The sequence below is a fragment of the Engystomops pustulosus genome, chromosome 1 (assembly GCF_040894005.1).
Source record: "Engystomops pustulosus chromosome 1, aEngPut4.maternal, whole genome shotgun sequence".
Lineage (NCBI taxonomy): Eukaryota > Metazoa > Chordata > Amphibia > Anura > Leptodactylidae > Engystomops > Engystomops pustulosus.
The window spans coordinates 225,053,176-225,068,695 of NC_092411.1; the positions used below are offsets into that span (position 1 = coordinate 225,053,176).

The 15,520-nt window shown below is 35.9% G+C and overlaps 1 protein-coding gene across 2 annotated transcripts in view; it reads right to left on the reverse strand.

Moving 5' to 3' along the window:
- Positions 1-15,520, reverse strand: part of GALNTL6 (polypeptide N-acetylgalactosaminyltransferase like 6) — a 681,266-nt gene that overhangs the window by 14,364 nt on the left and 651,382 nt on the right. For both annotated transcript variants that reach the window (XM_072119809.1, XM_072119800.1), the window contains one exon: positions 9,295-9,516. In XM_072119809.1, the coding sequence (XP_071975910.1) occupies positions 9,295-9,516 (222 nt within the window). The remainder of the gene's footprint in view (positions 1-9,294; positions 9,517-15,520) is intronic.

Here is a 15,520-nt window from a genome sequence, read left to right on the forward strand (position 1 = left end):
CCTATGCACAACAATATAACTACTATAATACTGACCCCTATGTACAAGAATATAACCACTATAATACTTCCCCTATGTACAAGAATATAACTGCTATAATACTGCTCCCTATGTACAAGAATATAACTACTATAATACTGACCCCCTATGTACAAGAATATAACTACTATAATACTTCCTCTATGTACAAGAATATAACTACTATAATACTGCCCCTGTGTACAATAATATAACTACTATAATACTTCCCCTTATGTACAAGAATATAACTACTATAATACTGTCCCCATTGTACAAGAATATAACTACTATAAAACTGCCCCCTATGTACAAGCATATAACTACTATAATACTGCCCTCTATGCACAAGAATATAACTACTATAATACTTTGCTTCATCCCTCCACAGACACCTAGTCCCCCCAGGTCTTCTCTCTCTCCTTAGACAGCCCCCTCCTGCAACTAGATCTTGTCCCCCCATCCTGCCCCCGGTTCTAGTTCCTCCCCTGCTGCCCCTAGTTGTAGCCCCCCCCTTCCTGCTGCCTCCAGTTCTACCCCCCCCCCCACTCCCCCCTGGGTAGAACAGGTCCTCAAGGAGTGTGTGTTTACTGCACACTTGTTTTATTCAGTTTTTGCTGCAGCAGGGCGGGGGCCACAACCTGAGGGTTAGCGGGCCACATGCGGCACAAGGGCAGCGAGTTGTGCACCCCTGATCTAGACCTACTAAACCATAGGATATTTCTCTTTCTTTTCAGTTTATTTTTTGCTATTTTTATTTCCTCCACATTTAAGTGCTAGCTGGCACTATTCTTACCTTGCAGCTGTTATCCGGGGTGTTACTAGCAATGGCATTTCTAATGGTTAGCTTATTTTTGGAGATTTATCTAACAAATATTGTTGTTTAAAGTAAACTCCCCTTTTAAATGCTCCAGTCTTAGCCGACTGGGCAAGGTGAAGGCACCTCATACACATTCATAAACAGCTATTAAGCATTAATAAATCTTATGGAAGAACTATTTTATAATACCATGTAAAAGAAATATTTTTTGTACCTATATATATGCATTATGGCAGGATAGCAATGCAAAATATTTTATACATAATAATATTAGAGCTGCTACATGTCTAGAGTAATATTGTGTTTATGCGGCAATGAGCTCCTGTTGTGCTATTACTGTATTTCTGCAGAAGCAAAGCTTTCATAGGGACACTACAATGGCAAAGAATATATATGCAGTGTTTAATTTTAGCTTTTTTTATTTGGAGACAAAGAAGAAAAGGGGCAAAATAGTCAGTGTTAGAAAAGTTAAGCTTCATTGCATGATGGACGAACAATGAATAGATATTTTCTTAGGAAACAAGATTGAATTGGTGAATAATACACACACTGTGAATACAGCCCAGTAAGATGTGCGCACACTTCAATTATTACATAAGCCGCACAGATACAGAGAGCAGTTTAATCATTATCAATGCTACAAAGCACAGCACGCTCTTTTGTGAGCACACAGAGTATTCAATAAAGACACTATTAAAGCCATAGTCTGTTATGAAAGCATTTTTAAGGCATGTTATCTTTGCCTGTCACTGAAATCTGTTGCATGAATAGTAAATTAACTATGTCTGTCATGTAAATATGCTTCCTCTAAATGGCAAATGGCAAGACCATATTATTGCAGGCCACACATGAAAATAAATTAGTTTCATCTGGAAATCTGTTGTCAGTTACCTTCAAAAAATGGCCAAAAGTTATTATTAACCCTTTTCCTTATTTTTTTATCTTCTTTTTTAACAATAAGAAAAATAGATTAGGCATTTTTAATGTAATATATTTCAAAATTCTCTCTCTAGTTTTGGTTTGTTTCTCTAGATAAGTACATTGATCCATAACTTGACCTCCTTGGCGTTATTGGATGTACGTATACAAATGCACTGATGGTTATAGAATTTTGACATACATACCTGTAAATTTGTATTACGACATGAATGGATCATAATAGAGTCACTTGATGTCTATGAAGCCCACAGATTTAATATAATGCATAAATGTAAGTGGCAACGATTTTAGGGGTAAAAATCAGATAAGGAGGGAAGGAAAGAGGATTATAAAAGCCAAAGGAAGTAGAGAAGGAAGCATTTGGCTCGTGAAAAAATATAGTTTACCGTGGTCACTTGTACTACTGATTTGTGAAACAGGAGTGACCATTTAAGCAAAAATATTTTTGTCAGAATGGCAGGCAATAATACATAAATAGTCCAAAGAATTTTATATCAAATTTAGATATTGGAGCATTTAATCTTAATACCTAAGTACCTCAGTAACATAATTATACGTTACTCAGTAAGTTATAACTCATTTCAAATAAACATCCTTCTTTATTAGGATTAAAGTTCAAGATGGAACTTAAAACTCATCTACATGGGCATTTAAACCTTGCATTACCCATAACCAAAATATTATTTTGATGTAAGGTAAAATTTTTCTTAGTCAATGTCAGATATTGCTAGACTCTTAGTATACCCTTAGTATCACATAGATTGACCTTAGGTTCAGCATGAAAAACTTTTCCCTGGAGTTGATATAGATAAAGCCCATTTTGTTGTTTTGCACATGGCAATGGGAAATACAGATGCAGATTTAAAGAAAACAAATTAATATAATTTTTTTTATTTAGAGTTGTGTGTAAAAAGAATAGACTAATGGACACAATGGGATGCAACTAAAGTGTATTTGCAAGGGACATTATGGCCTGAAAAAATGTTCCAAAATTAACTGGGAGGTCCCGTATGGTGGGACTAATTGCTATTAGCTTTAACATTCTGCCCTATAACTAAGGGCACCAACAAGTAGCAAACGATAAGTATAGTAAGGATCAACTATTCCTCTATCCATAATAACACCTGAATTTTCTGGCTCTTTCCAACCACCTCAAGTGCCAGCAAGTAATAAAGTATCCTTTGACTCTCCCTTTGTGGAAGAGCTGGCCACTTATTCTCAGAATCCCCATTCAAGTAAGCCCCTACAAAGTATGCAAAATCTAGTACAACTGGGACCTTACATGATTATGAAACGATCAGCCACCCTCCTAACAAAACAAACAGCACTGAAGCCAAATCACAGTCCCTACTGAAGAAAAAACAATAGCATTCAAGAAATTCAAGAAAACACTATATGACACATTTACCACTTGCTATTTAAAAGGGTGTTCTCGTCTGGGCATTCACATTCAGTTTCACTAATCTTTCATATATAAACATTTCTTCAATTGGATGTTATTAAAAAAAATTTTCCTTTGAGAAGATAATTTCCCATAAACATAGCCATGTTGTCCCTTAGAAACGAGATAGCTTCCTCGGTTACGACCACGTCACATTTTGGTAGCGGTGGCCAGACATACGCTATTGAGTCCTGTCTGACCACCAGGATTCAGCGTTCATTACCACAGGACAGCTGGGAGACCTGCAGTAACTCCCGGACATTTCATATACAAAAACTTTGGTTTATTTGTGCAATCTCTCAGGCAGAGGTGGCCGTATCCGAGGAAGCCATCTCGTTTCTAAGGGACCATATCACTACATTTATGGGAAATTATCTTCACACAGGAACATTTTTTTTAATAACATCTAATTGAAGAAATGTTTATATATGGCAGATTTATCAAACTGAATGTGAGTGCCCAGACGAGAATACCTCTTTAAGGTTGACTGGATAAGATTCTCTTTTTTTTGCCCATGAAGAAAAAGACTATAAAAACATAATGAAGCGAATACTAAAGCCATCTAAAAGTAGGATAGTAAAAGGTTAGACTACACAATAAAAAAGTGTGGTAGATATATCCAGTGACATAAGCTAGATGATAAATCCTTTGCATTATTGTTATCTGTATAACTGTACACCTCCACACACTGGAGTAAATTCACCAACCTCTTCATCACATAGTTCTGTCGATGTTTGCACCATAACGTAAAGGATTTTAGACAGTATGTACACACTTTCAAAACTATGGGGCACATGTATCACAAGTCTGGATTTTTCTGTCTGTTTTTTGAGACTTTTGTTGGCTTTCCTGCTGGTCAGATATATCTTAGTGGTTTTTCCTTATTGATGTATGTGGCGTTTGGTCGATAGGGAATTTGCGCCTTATTAAAACAAAAGTTGCAAAAAGTCTCCAAAAGTGGCAGACAGTTCCCCAGCTTTTTTCAGGGGCAGCCGTTGATTTGTCCAAAATTTGCAACTTTTTTACAACTTTATAAAAATCTGGATTAAGGTAATAACAGGAAACATTGCAGGAAACTAGACAATGGTGAACTTTGAAAGGAGACAGTTTTAGGTGCAAAAAAAAGTCGCAAATGAGCACAAGCACCATAAAAGTCTCAAAGAAAAAAACAAGGCAAAAGTTTGATACATCTGCCCCTATGTAGAGAGTTGCTAGCTCCAAAACTCGAATATTGGTACATGTTTACATGTTTACATAATATATCTCACGACATCCCAAGTAGTCACAAAATGCCATATGATGAAGCATTATACAGTTTGTGTAGATATTCTCAAATATTAACATAGTTCAGTGGGAAAAGACTGTCATAACAATGCTCAGTGTCATTGTTTGATTCTTTGAAAAATGTAAGTAATGCAATGATGATAGCAACATAGTATTTGATAATACAAATAACTTCCAATACAATATCCAGCGCAGCCATGTTTCAGGAATGGATACAACGAACACCGCTTGAACCAATGCTTTGTGGGGGGTGAAAGAGAGAGTGTTATTTTTATATAGGGTACTCTCTTCCAAATAAGGAATCGAATAGGCTATTACATTTTGGACAATATGGGCTGTAATACAAATATCCACTAACCATATAAACTATGGAAACTTGTATATAAAGTGTGTTACATATTTTACATACACCTTAGCATGTGAAGTATGTGATGTGATAAACATCATACTACTTACTACTAAGGCTACTCTAAGAAGGAATAAATGGTTCAAAAATCTTATTATAATACTGTTGGTTATAAGAGTGAAACAAATATAATGAATTCTAACAAGTAAATGTCTGTCTAATAGCTAGCTCAAACGCATTTATTAAAAGTCATTTAGATATAAGAACCTTTGTGTTCCTATTGTTACTCTTTTTATATTACTGTTGTGTAGGCAGTTATACAGTGGCAAGTTAGTTTACTTAATCACACTCAATTGGTCTGTATAAAACATGTTACGCTTCTATTAGAAAGTTATGAGACTGGGAAGACAGCCAGCCCAGGAATAAAATAAACCATCTTAAAATGAACTCAGCATTTTCTTTTGCAGCTTGTCCACTTTTATTTTCTCTCAGCTATTTATAAAACACAATCATGTCTCCTATTGTCATTTCAGTGAGTATGAGCGCCTGTAGAGACACATGTTCTATGTATATGTAGATATCAAAGTCAATTTCCTAATTCATGCTTCATACCTGTATATTAACTGTGGTCTTTGAAAGGTGTGAATAGAATTATAAGTATAACTTTAAAGAGAACCTGTCACCAGCCCAAACGCTTGTAAAGCACGAAAAGTACCTTATATGGGCAGTTTTTTTGTTTCTGGTCAAGTCTTTATGAGGTTCCAAAGCTGCCGCCATCCAGAAAAATGAACTTATATCTTGGTTTGGTATCCAGTCAGGGGGTGGGGTTATCCAGTCAGGGGGTGGGGTTATTGTCCCAGCAGTCAAAGAGGCACTGACCCTGACGGCTCCATTGTCACCTAACTACACCTCCTAATCTCAATCTCCAACTACCTAATCCTATAACATGAAGCATGGCCTATGCCTCAACCTCATGACCTTGTTATTATAGCTATGAGGCATTCAATACATATTTTCAAAAATGTATGATTTCAGTCACTTGCATCTTCCACATTAGTTATGTCCAAATGACATAGAAACATTTTGACTTGTATTTTTTAACTTTTCAGAGAATGCTCTAATGTATAAATGTTTCTTGAAAAAAACAATTTGATATAATTACAGATGTGTCCATCTTTATTAACTTTTAACAATGCCACATACATTAGGTGTACTCATGAACTCTGTAGTAGCTTAACCCTCCCCATACAATGCAGTTTTTGTTGTATTATAAAGGTAATCTGCAAAGGCAATCTCTATAACAGGAATACATCCCTTCCTGACTCATGTCTATGGCTTCTCACCTTATCAAACCAGTTCCTTACTGTCTACAGTTGGCCTACTGATCTACTGGTTTTGCTATTAACCCACATCACAGTAGTAGGCTTCTTGATAGTCAAGCAATGCTTTATACGGAACTGCCTTCTTTAATTTAGAACTGAAGGCATATTTTTCATTTTCCAACTGTTATAAATTTACATAATTGATTTATACATGAATTCTAAAATACCAGCAATATTCAGCTGCACATTTGAATCCTTCCTATTAAACATGGAGGAATATTGAAGTTTATTTTTTTCTGTCATATTCTATTCATATTCTAACAGATTGTGGCATGCTCCATCCAACAACTTTTGACAGGTACAAGTTGTAAGGCCTCATATTAAAAGATTCATCATTTTTGAGCCCTTATGTGCACTGGTAGAAAACGTAAGTTCAAAAGACATTGGGGGTCATTTACTAAGGGCCCGATTCGCGTTTTCCCGAAGTGTTACCCGAATATTTCCGATTTACAACGATTTTCCCTGAAATGCCCCGGGATTTTGGCGCACGCGATCGGATTGTGGCGCATCGGCGCTGGCATGCACGTGACGGAAATCGGGGGGCGTGGTCGAACGAAAACCTGACGGATTTGGAAAAACCACCGCATTTTAAAAAAAATGTGTCGTGGAGCTTGCACTTACCTTCACTCAGCCCGGCTCGGTGCATTCCAGTGCGTTCCGGGGAACTTCAGCGCAGCAATGCCACCTGGTGGACGTCGGAGGAACCGCCTTAATAAATCCCGGCCGGACCTGAATCCAGCGCAGAGAACGCGCCGAAGGATTGCGAATGGACCGGGCAAGTAAATCTGCCCCATTATCAATAAAAGGTATGTCCAGAACGTGCAGAAGGTTATTTTTAGATTAAACAAAAGCTGAGACAACAGAGTTATGATTATTTGCTCTTTCGTTACTTACAAGCATGGAAAAAGCATAACAATGATTATACCTGTATATAGTACAATTTCATATAAAATTGTCAGTTTTATTATTATTAAAAGTAATAAGCAAATTGGTTTGTAAGATTTGACTCAAAACTTTGGAAATTGGCTCATCCCAAAATTTCAGGCTTAGTACGGGGCAAATCAGAACAATGAGAGAAACAAGTCAGAAAAAGAGAATTCTCACATAGTAGTAGGATAGCTGATCATTTTATTCTTTCAGTCAGTGCATGTAACTGACTGGTAGACTTAGCAGAAGATACAGTTATGGGAAAGAAGTGACACTAATAGAAGCCAGTAATAACAGAAACAGTGCTGCAGCACACCATGTGATACAGTAATACACTATGGGGGTATTATATCACTATTTTGTATGGTTCCATTTACTACTTCTTGAAACGTATTTGTCTTAGTGGAGATTGGGACAAATAAGTCTCAACTGGGGCAAGTAAGGCTAAGCTGGCACACATGTCTCAGTTGGGACAAATTAGTAGTCACCCCCTATGTGTCAGGTCCTAAGTTTACAGCTTTTTGAAAAAAAATTAAAGAGTATATTGCTATTCCTTTGGTGAAAAACAAGACTTCAGATTTCAGTTATAGGAAAAAAAATATGTAACAATTATACGGTTTTTCCGCAACCATAACTTTTGCTTTCTGGCTGGCCACTCCTTCTCATATAAACATCTATTATCATAAAAATCTTTTCTCATCGGGTTAAATTTTGCCATAGTGGTCTGAAGGTCCACAATATCATGTTTAACCTGATTTTGGTACATCATTTATGGTGATGATGCCAATGCTGCTGTTAGTCTTGCAATCCCTTATTTTATAAAATTTATTTTGAAAAAAATCTCTATCTCCTGACATGGTAAAATTTTGTCAAAATATAGCTATTAATTAGACAATATAGCCTAATGCTTCTCCATATTCTTTAAAATTGTACTGTTGCTATTGCCACCATATCTGCAATACTACTACCATTACACTGCGAGACATCTTGTATCTTGTCTACTGCTTTCAAAACTGGACTTCTGCTGAATCCATGACTGTTACCGCTACCACAACACACCTAAGCACCTCATTCTTTGCTGCAAAAATCATGCAAATAGTCCCAAAAATTATAAATATTAGAGCCACATGGAAAAAACTTAATAATGTATGTGTGGTTATGAACATGCTCAACACTCTGAGCTTTTATTGGTAAAATGTATAGTATAAAACCGCAGTGATGCTGTGGAGGGCTCATCTTTCTCTGTCTGCCGGAGATGCCACTCTGGAATTGGCTCTTATGTTCACACATGATACTCTTGCACCCTGCCAGTAGCGTTTGGGATCAAATGAATAGAAACATTTATGCAGTTTGCTAAGCTGATTATCAACTCACTTCTGACTGGTTATCCTTTTTGTTTCCCTATCCCTGTCCTTTCTACCTCTGACATCCAGAATGTGACCTGCTTTCCCTATCAACCTGGAGTACACTAAGTTCTCCCATAATGCACTACCTTAGTTGGTTTAACCAGTATTAGTTCACAATGCGTGTTCATTGTAGGTATAATAAAACTGAATATTAAAAAAAAATGGAATAGCACTGTGGGTTCACAAAATTATTGTAGCATTACAAAAGGTAATCTATCCTCAAAATCAATCATGCTAAACCAGAGGCACTTTCTCATAGATTCAGGCACTGTGACTGTGGTAATCATCTTATATTTGTTATCCATTGCCTCCTTCCTACCACAATGCACTTTTATTATGCTCATTACTAAAATTATGCTAATGACCCTGAGGATTTATCCTAGCCCCTCTGTGAGCTGGCTTTACAGACTGTTACACTGTCTCACATTTGCAATCAGCACTGATGCAGTGAGCACTTTCAGCTGTATTCTCAGTGCTGAGGGAGCAGGGGGAAGGTTAAATGATGTAAGAGCCTGTAATGCCAGATTACAAAGGGGCTAGGGTAGACTGATTAGCATTGTTTTAAAAGTTGTTTTTAGAAAGAAGGAGGCCATGGATAACAAATATAAGATTACCACAGACACGGAGCCTGGATCTATGAGCAAGTACCCCTGCTTTATCATGCTGGATTTTTATGGTATATTTCCTTTAAAACATACTTTTTGTATCAGACAAGTACTATAAATATTTACCTCTCCCCAGGCCGCAGGTGGAGGTTCTACTGGTGGGTAATACTTTGGAATGTCCCATGCCACTGCAGTCATAAACCATTTGAAGTCCTTACATTTGAGGTGTTTACGAAGTTCCTTTTGAGATGTTAGATCACCAGTAGATAGATGTCTGTATTCAGGTCGCCTCTGGTAGATGTACTCTGCATATTCATCCATCCAAGTCTCTGCCACACGTTTCAGGTTCTAAAATACAAAAATTGGAAGTCTGTTACAAGCAAAGTTCTTTTCAGATATTTCATGCCACATTATACATCAAGTAATTATGACCTTTGTGTGATACAGTCAGATTAATGGCTCAATTAGTTTATTAAACGAAAAAGTACTGAGATGTAACTGCACTGCAGGGATTAATGAGACTCAAATTAATCAAGAACAGGCAAAAGCATTAATCAGATTGCTTTCTTTTTAACCTTTTATTGTTTTAAGCAATAGCTAAAGCTGAAGTTGAAGGTTATCTTAAATTGAACTGCAATTTTACTATATATTTTGTCAAATATGTGTAACAGTACAGCTACCAATCGGGTTTATTCTTAGAATAAAAAAGCAGATGCATAACCTGAAGCTGCTGGGCACAAAAGTAAAATATTTTCCAGGCCCCCCGACTATTAAATCTCTTTCATAAAACTTCACATGGAGAATATACACATTACGAGCTCCTAAGGCTCCTGAGCCCAGATACAACGATCCCCTCTGAACTTCCTCAAGTTACAGCCATGGAAAAAAGTGTTTATGCTGATAAAAGTGTAGATAATCACTGCTTTCTTTATAAATCATGAAATCCTTGCAATGCCATGTTACCAGTCTGAAAAATTTGTGCTTCCTATTCTAAGTCTTTATGTACATGACCGTGTGCAATTTCCGTGCCACAAGCAAAAGATAGAAGTATATGGTATGTCAATTAGCTCTACCTCTACAGAGTAACCTTCCGAAACATTGAAAGAGGACAAACAATATTTAGTTGTAAATTATAATCATGCATTGCAACTTAAAATTAGAACCTTAAATACTTAAACATTCCTGGATGTTTTCTTGATATGAAATGTCACTTTCTTGCCTAGTGCCAACAGAAATTTTACTGATTTTCATTACAGTTTTCCTAATAATGTGGCAATACTTCACATTTATCAAACATGTTTGTCTGCAATGTGCAACAGATTCATGATTTGTGACGCACATTATTCAAAAATCTGTCACCCCCTGCACTGCTCCGACAGAGTGCTTTTTTGTTGCACCTTTAACGTAGAGAGCACGACACAATTCTGTCAGAGACTGCATCAATAAACATGATGCATATTGGAACGCACATTTCAGTGCAGAATTGTGTGTTGCGTTGAGTACAGTGCAAGCAGTTTGAACATGTAAAGTCAGCCAAAAAAACTGGTGCAGGGGCTTTCATAAGAGTCCAATACATAGAAGTGTTAAAAAATCCATAGGGTAACGTTTGTTTATATTACAGATCCAATGCCTACATTTCATTGTACACAATAATGTGAGGCACCGTGGTGCACTATATTAGTAGTTATTCATGCAGGCAGTTACTATGCCCCTTAGATTGTTTAAGGATGTTATACTTAGCAATGTTTAGAACAGCCATAGAACAGCCAAATTCTTATTTTCATGACTTTTTAGTCTTACAGTTCTATAAAGAAAGTAATGTAAAATATGCATCCATCTTGAAAATAAACAATATCGCAAGATGCCATCATTGAAATGACAAACAACGTGACACATCCGTAAATGCTTTATTACAGGGTTTTGCTCTATGAAGTTAGCCATCATTCAAATAGGCCTACAAAACTAGTATACTAAGCATTTATTACACTAGGACAATTAATCTCAAGCAGTAACTATAATTGAATTTAAGTGACAGGCATATCTAGAAAGATCACACCTTAGCTTGCAGCACTATCAGAATATGCCATGAGGCACTTTATAGCTTTGGCTTCTATAATTTGATTAATAGCACACATTCCTTTTAGCCTGTTAACAAGGCTGTTTATGTTCCCCACAAAGCTGTCGGTATTTATGGCACAATACTTTAGAGTATCAGCTTTGCCTGCTTTGGCTTTCAGGTATAGATTGGCTGCTTTTAGCTTATTTTTAGAAATAAAGGTTTTGCTGTCCATCAATAAAGGTTTTCTCTTAGGAGAGGAAAATTGGAAAAAATAAAAAAATAAAATAAAAACTCCAGAGTAATCTAGAGAATACATAGGTAATATGTCTATTTAACGCTCAGCAGTTTTGATGTGTACACCATAAACCATTAAAACACATCATGAATTTTAAAAGCTTTGTAGAAAAAAAAAACAGATAAAAAACATAGTAAACAATATTCAGTAAAATTTGGTCTCAATTTTTCCAAACATTTCAAGTGGAAACGTCATAACTAGCTGATCGGTGAGGGTCCGGCTGCTGAGACTCCCATCAATCGTGAAAACTGGACCACCAGCAATCCAGTGAATGTGGGAGCATCTGGACAATGCCCTGCCGTTCTATATAATTGTATGCTAGTGCTGGAACTAGTCGAGCATATTACTCAGCTGAATGGAAAAATCAGGACGAAAGCCTGACCTGATGCTCCTGTTCTCTTTATTGCTGTGGGTCCCGTGATTGTGATTGGTTGTGGTCCCCACAGGCCCCCATAGATTAGTTTGTTATGCTCTATCCTTGGTTGGGACAACCCATTCATTTGAATTACAACTAGCATACTGTAAGTATCAAATTATTACGGGTTTTAGGTGGTATTTATGCCTTACTAGACAAAGCATCATAGGTAATTTGTATCAACAAAACTGATAAAAAAATAAGTTAAAAGCTTTTTAAATGTACAAAACATCTAGACTAATCAAAATATTGATGAAGGGAATGTCTATCTGGAACAAGACATGGTAACAGTCTATTTCAACACGAGACATAAAAAGGATGGTTCTTATATAACACCTTATTCATGACCTATAGTTACCAAGTAACCATTAAAATGTAACTTTTATTCAAAATATTAAAAAGTTCCTTTTTTTGTGTACATTCAATGATGAAACATCTAGTCTAGTTCAGTTTTGCTCTTATTTCACAGATCTTTTTTCATGTTTTTTCACAGAGACTAACAGAATGTTTTTTATTTTTTTTGCAAGATTTCATAGTTTAATGATGTAACTGGGAGATGCCTATAACTTATTGTCTAGATTTTATTAACTCATTTTGGGAAGACTTAAAAAATGGGACACTGATTAATTAACAATATACATTCTGCACTATACACCAAAAAATTATTATTTTTATGCTATGGGAAAAAATTATCATGACGATATTAAACAAATTGACAAAGGGAACTCTGACACAGTTTTTATTGCTACAAGTCCGTGAGGTCAGGCAGCTACCTGCCATAATATTTCAAGATGAGATTTTTTTAAAGGTATACTGGGGCAGATTTATACATATGGTGCAGACACTTTTTTTTAGTGCAAACTAGGACAGTTCTGTCGAAGACAGATTAATAACCCCGCCCCCAACTGTGTTTTAATCAACTGTCTACACATCTTAAAATGGTCTTATTGTTTATTTGGAAATAATTCCTAATTTGTGCTATAGCATTTTTTGTGTAAATAGTTACTTTTGCTTTCTAGAAAGAATACCTAGATCCATCTAGATATGAATGCATAGAATTCCTTCCATACACTTAGGTTAACTTGTATTCAAATATAATTCGTATCATTCATTTTATACTTAACCTATTTACAGACCTGTTTCTTCTTCATTGGATTAGACACTGCTATGTACTTTTGGATTGATGCATCATATCCAACCATAGAGAACATAGTGAAGTGGAGTTAATGTTTTAACCCCACAAAGGTAGTGCTAGAATTGTCTTTGCTACACAATATTTCTACAATATTTCATTTTAAATAATATAGCTACAAATAATTTACCATTTATTTTTGATACTTTAAATATCCATAATGTAGAAATTTCTTTGGTATTGAAAAACTGCTTTCAATGATTGATTTAAGGATTTGCTATATACAAATCTTTTTTTTTACTATTCCTGCTATGTAATTATGAAAATTGACCATATTGTAAAACAACATGTTTCCATAGTAAATAAAATAGTTTTATTAAATTTAAAATACCTAAACAGGTGGCAATGCAGCACGTTAATTTAATAGCTTTGTGTGGGGATTATGTTTCATTAAATAAATTATTTTTGACATTGTAGTATTTATTAAATGATGTGTCACTTTGTTAGATAATACGGTTTGCATTAACCTCACACATAAATCTATATATTTTGTATTTATTAATTGTATTATGATTATTTCGAATATTAAAGGGGTTTGTCACTTTTCAGAAAATAGTTTCTTTTAGACATTTCTCTGTAAATGTATGTACCTATGCCTAAGCCTCCTTTAAAAGCTGCATCCTTTCCCTTTCCTCAGTCTCTGCCCCAGGTCGTCCATGTGACTTCTCCCTCTCTTTTCTCGCAATCCGTTTATAGTACCAGACAGGGAGAGGGAGGAGGATAATTTTTTATTTTGAGGCTAATAAGTATTGTCACATCATTGGTCTGGGAACCTTCAAAAGCTTCCCCACTGTCATAGCAACGAATTGAGAGAAAATGGCAATGGTTGTGCCAATAGGGATGCCATCGTACATAGCAGTGCCACATTTATATTTTCTCAGCTCTCAACATGGCTAATACCACTTCTTTCTTCTTTTATTTGCAGGGATTGCATAGCTGTGTGCATTTTACTTTTCACAGTGTAATTTGTTTGTATATGTCAAGATTTGTCTCAATAATACATATTTTTTTAAAATAAAGAATTATCTACAGAAATTGGAGTTTTCTGTATGAAAGTAACAATTGTTTCTATAGAAAGTCCTTAAATATTTCACGGTCAGATCTTCGAATGATCAGCATGTGTTATGTTCATAAGTTTATAAGCTTTACTAAACCTGCTGCGCTGCTGTTAACGCTGCCCATATCACTAAACAGCATGGCAATTTACTTAGCTTTGGAGTATGTGTCTAATTTTAAATATCTAAACAGTTGGACACACAACATGGGATTCATTCTAATTCATTTTTAAGCACTTTGTCCTGTGGTTGTCTAAGAAATTCCTATATAATGAAAATAAGAATCAAAATATGGTGTGGTAACATATTTTAATGTTACGTCTCCCTGTGAGTTTTTATGCCTCATATGGCATTTTCTGAAAGAAAGAAAAAAAAATTAAAATAAGTAACTAATTCCTGGATATAGTAACCAATCATTAAAATGACTCCTGAGGATGCACAGGGAAAGTCAGTGCACTAGAAAAGAATTGAATAGTGAGCATTGAGATTTACGGTTGTTACAATAGTTAACAGGCGCCAACCCTAGTGCCTAAGATTCAATAATCTGAAATGGGTATTCCAAGTGATTAAATCTTCTTTTCTCCAGATTCCGACAGTGCCCCCTTGTCTTTTAATTTGAGTCAACCTAAAACAACTTTCCACCATATTTTTTGTATGGACCATTCATATATGTGTACATATTATTTATGGACCGGTGCACAGAAATAGATGGCATATTCCAGGTGAGGCTGCATGAATGCCATGTACGGAGGTAATATTACATCCCTATCCCAAGAGTCCACACTACTAATGAGTCAAAAATTCATATAACAGTGTATTTGATGCACAACACTGAAACCTAACTTCGGACTCTGATACCTGACTCTGACATCTGACCCTGACACCTAAGTTTGATATCTGACTGTCTTCAGAGATCAGTGTCACAGCATCTACTTCCTGCCTAGCTTTCATTCTCAAATGATCTCTGAGGTTCATATCTGACAGTCTTTGGAGATAAGTTACAGAGAATATGGGGCAGATTTATCAAGTTGTCTGAAAGTCAGAATATTTCTAGTTGCCCATGGCAACCAATCACAGCTCAGCTTTAATTTTACCAGTGCTCATGAATATTTTAAAGTGGAGCTGTGTTTGGTTGCCATGGGCATCTAGAAATATTCTGACTTTCAGACAGCTTGATACATTGGGTCACATGTATCATAAGTCCAGCTTTGTCCGTCTGTTTTTGGGAATTTTTTTGGCTTTTCTGCTATCAGATGTATCTTAGTGGTTTTGCCTTATTTACATATGTTATGTTTGGTGTTTAGTGAATTTGCGACTTTTTAAAACAAAAGTCTCC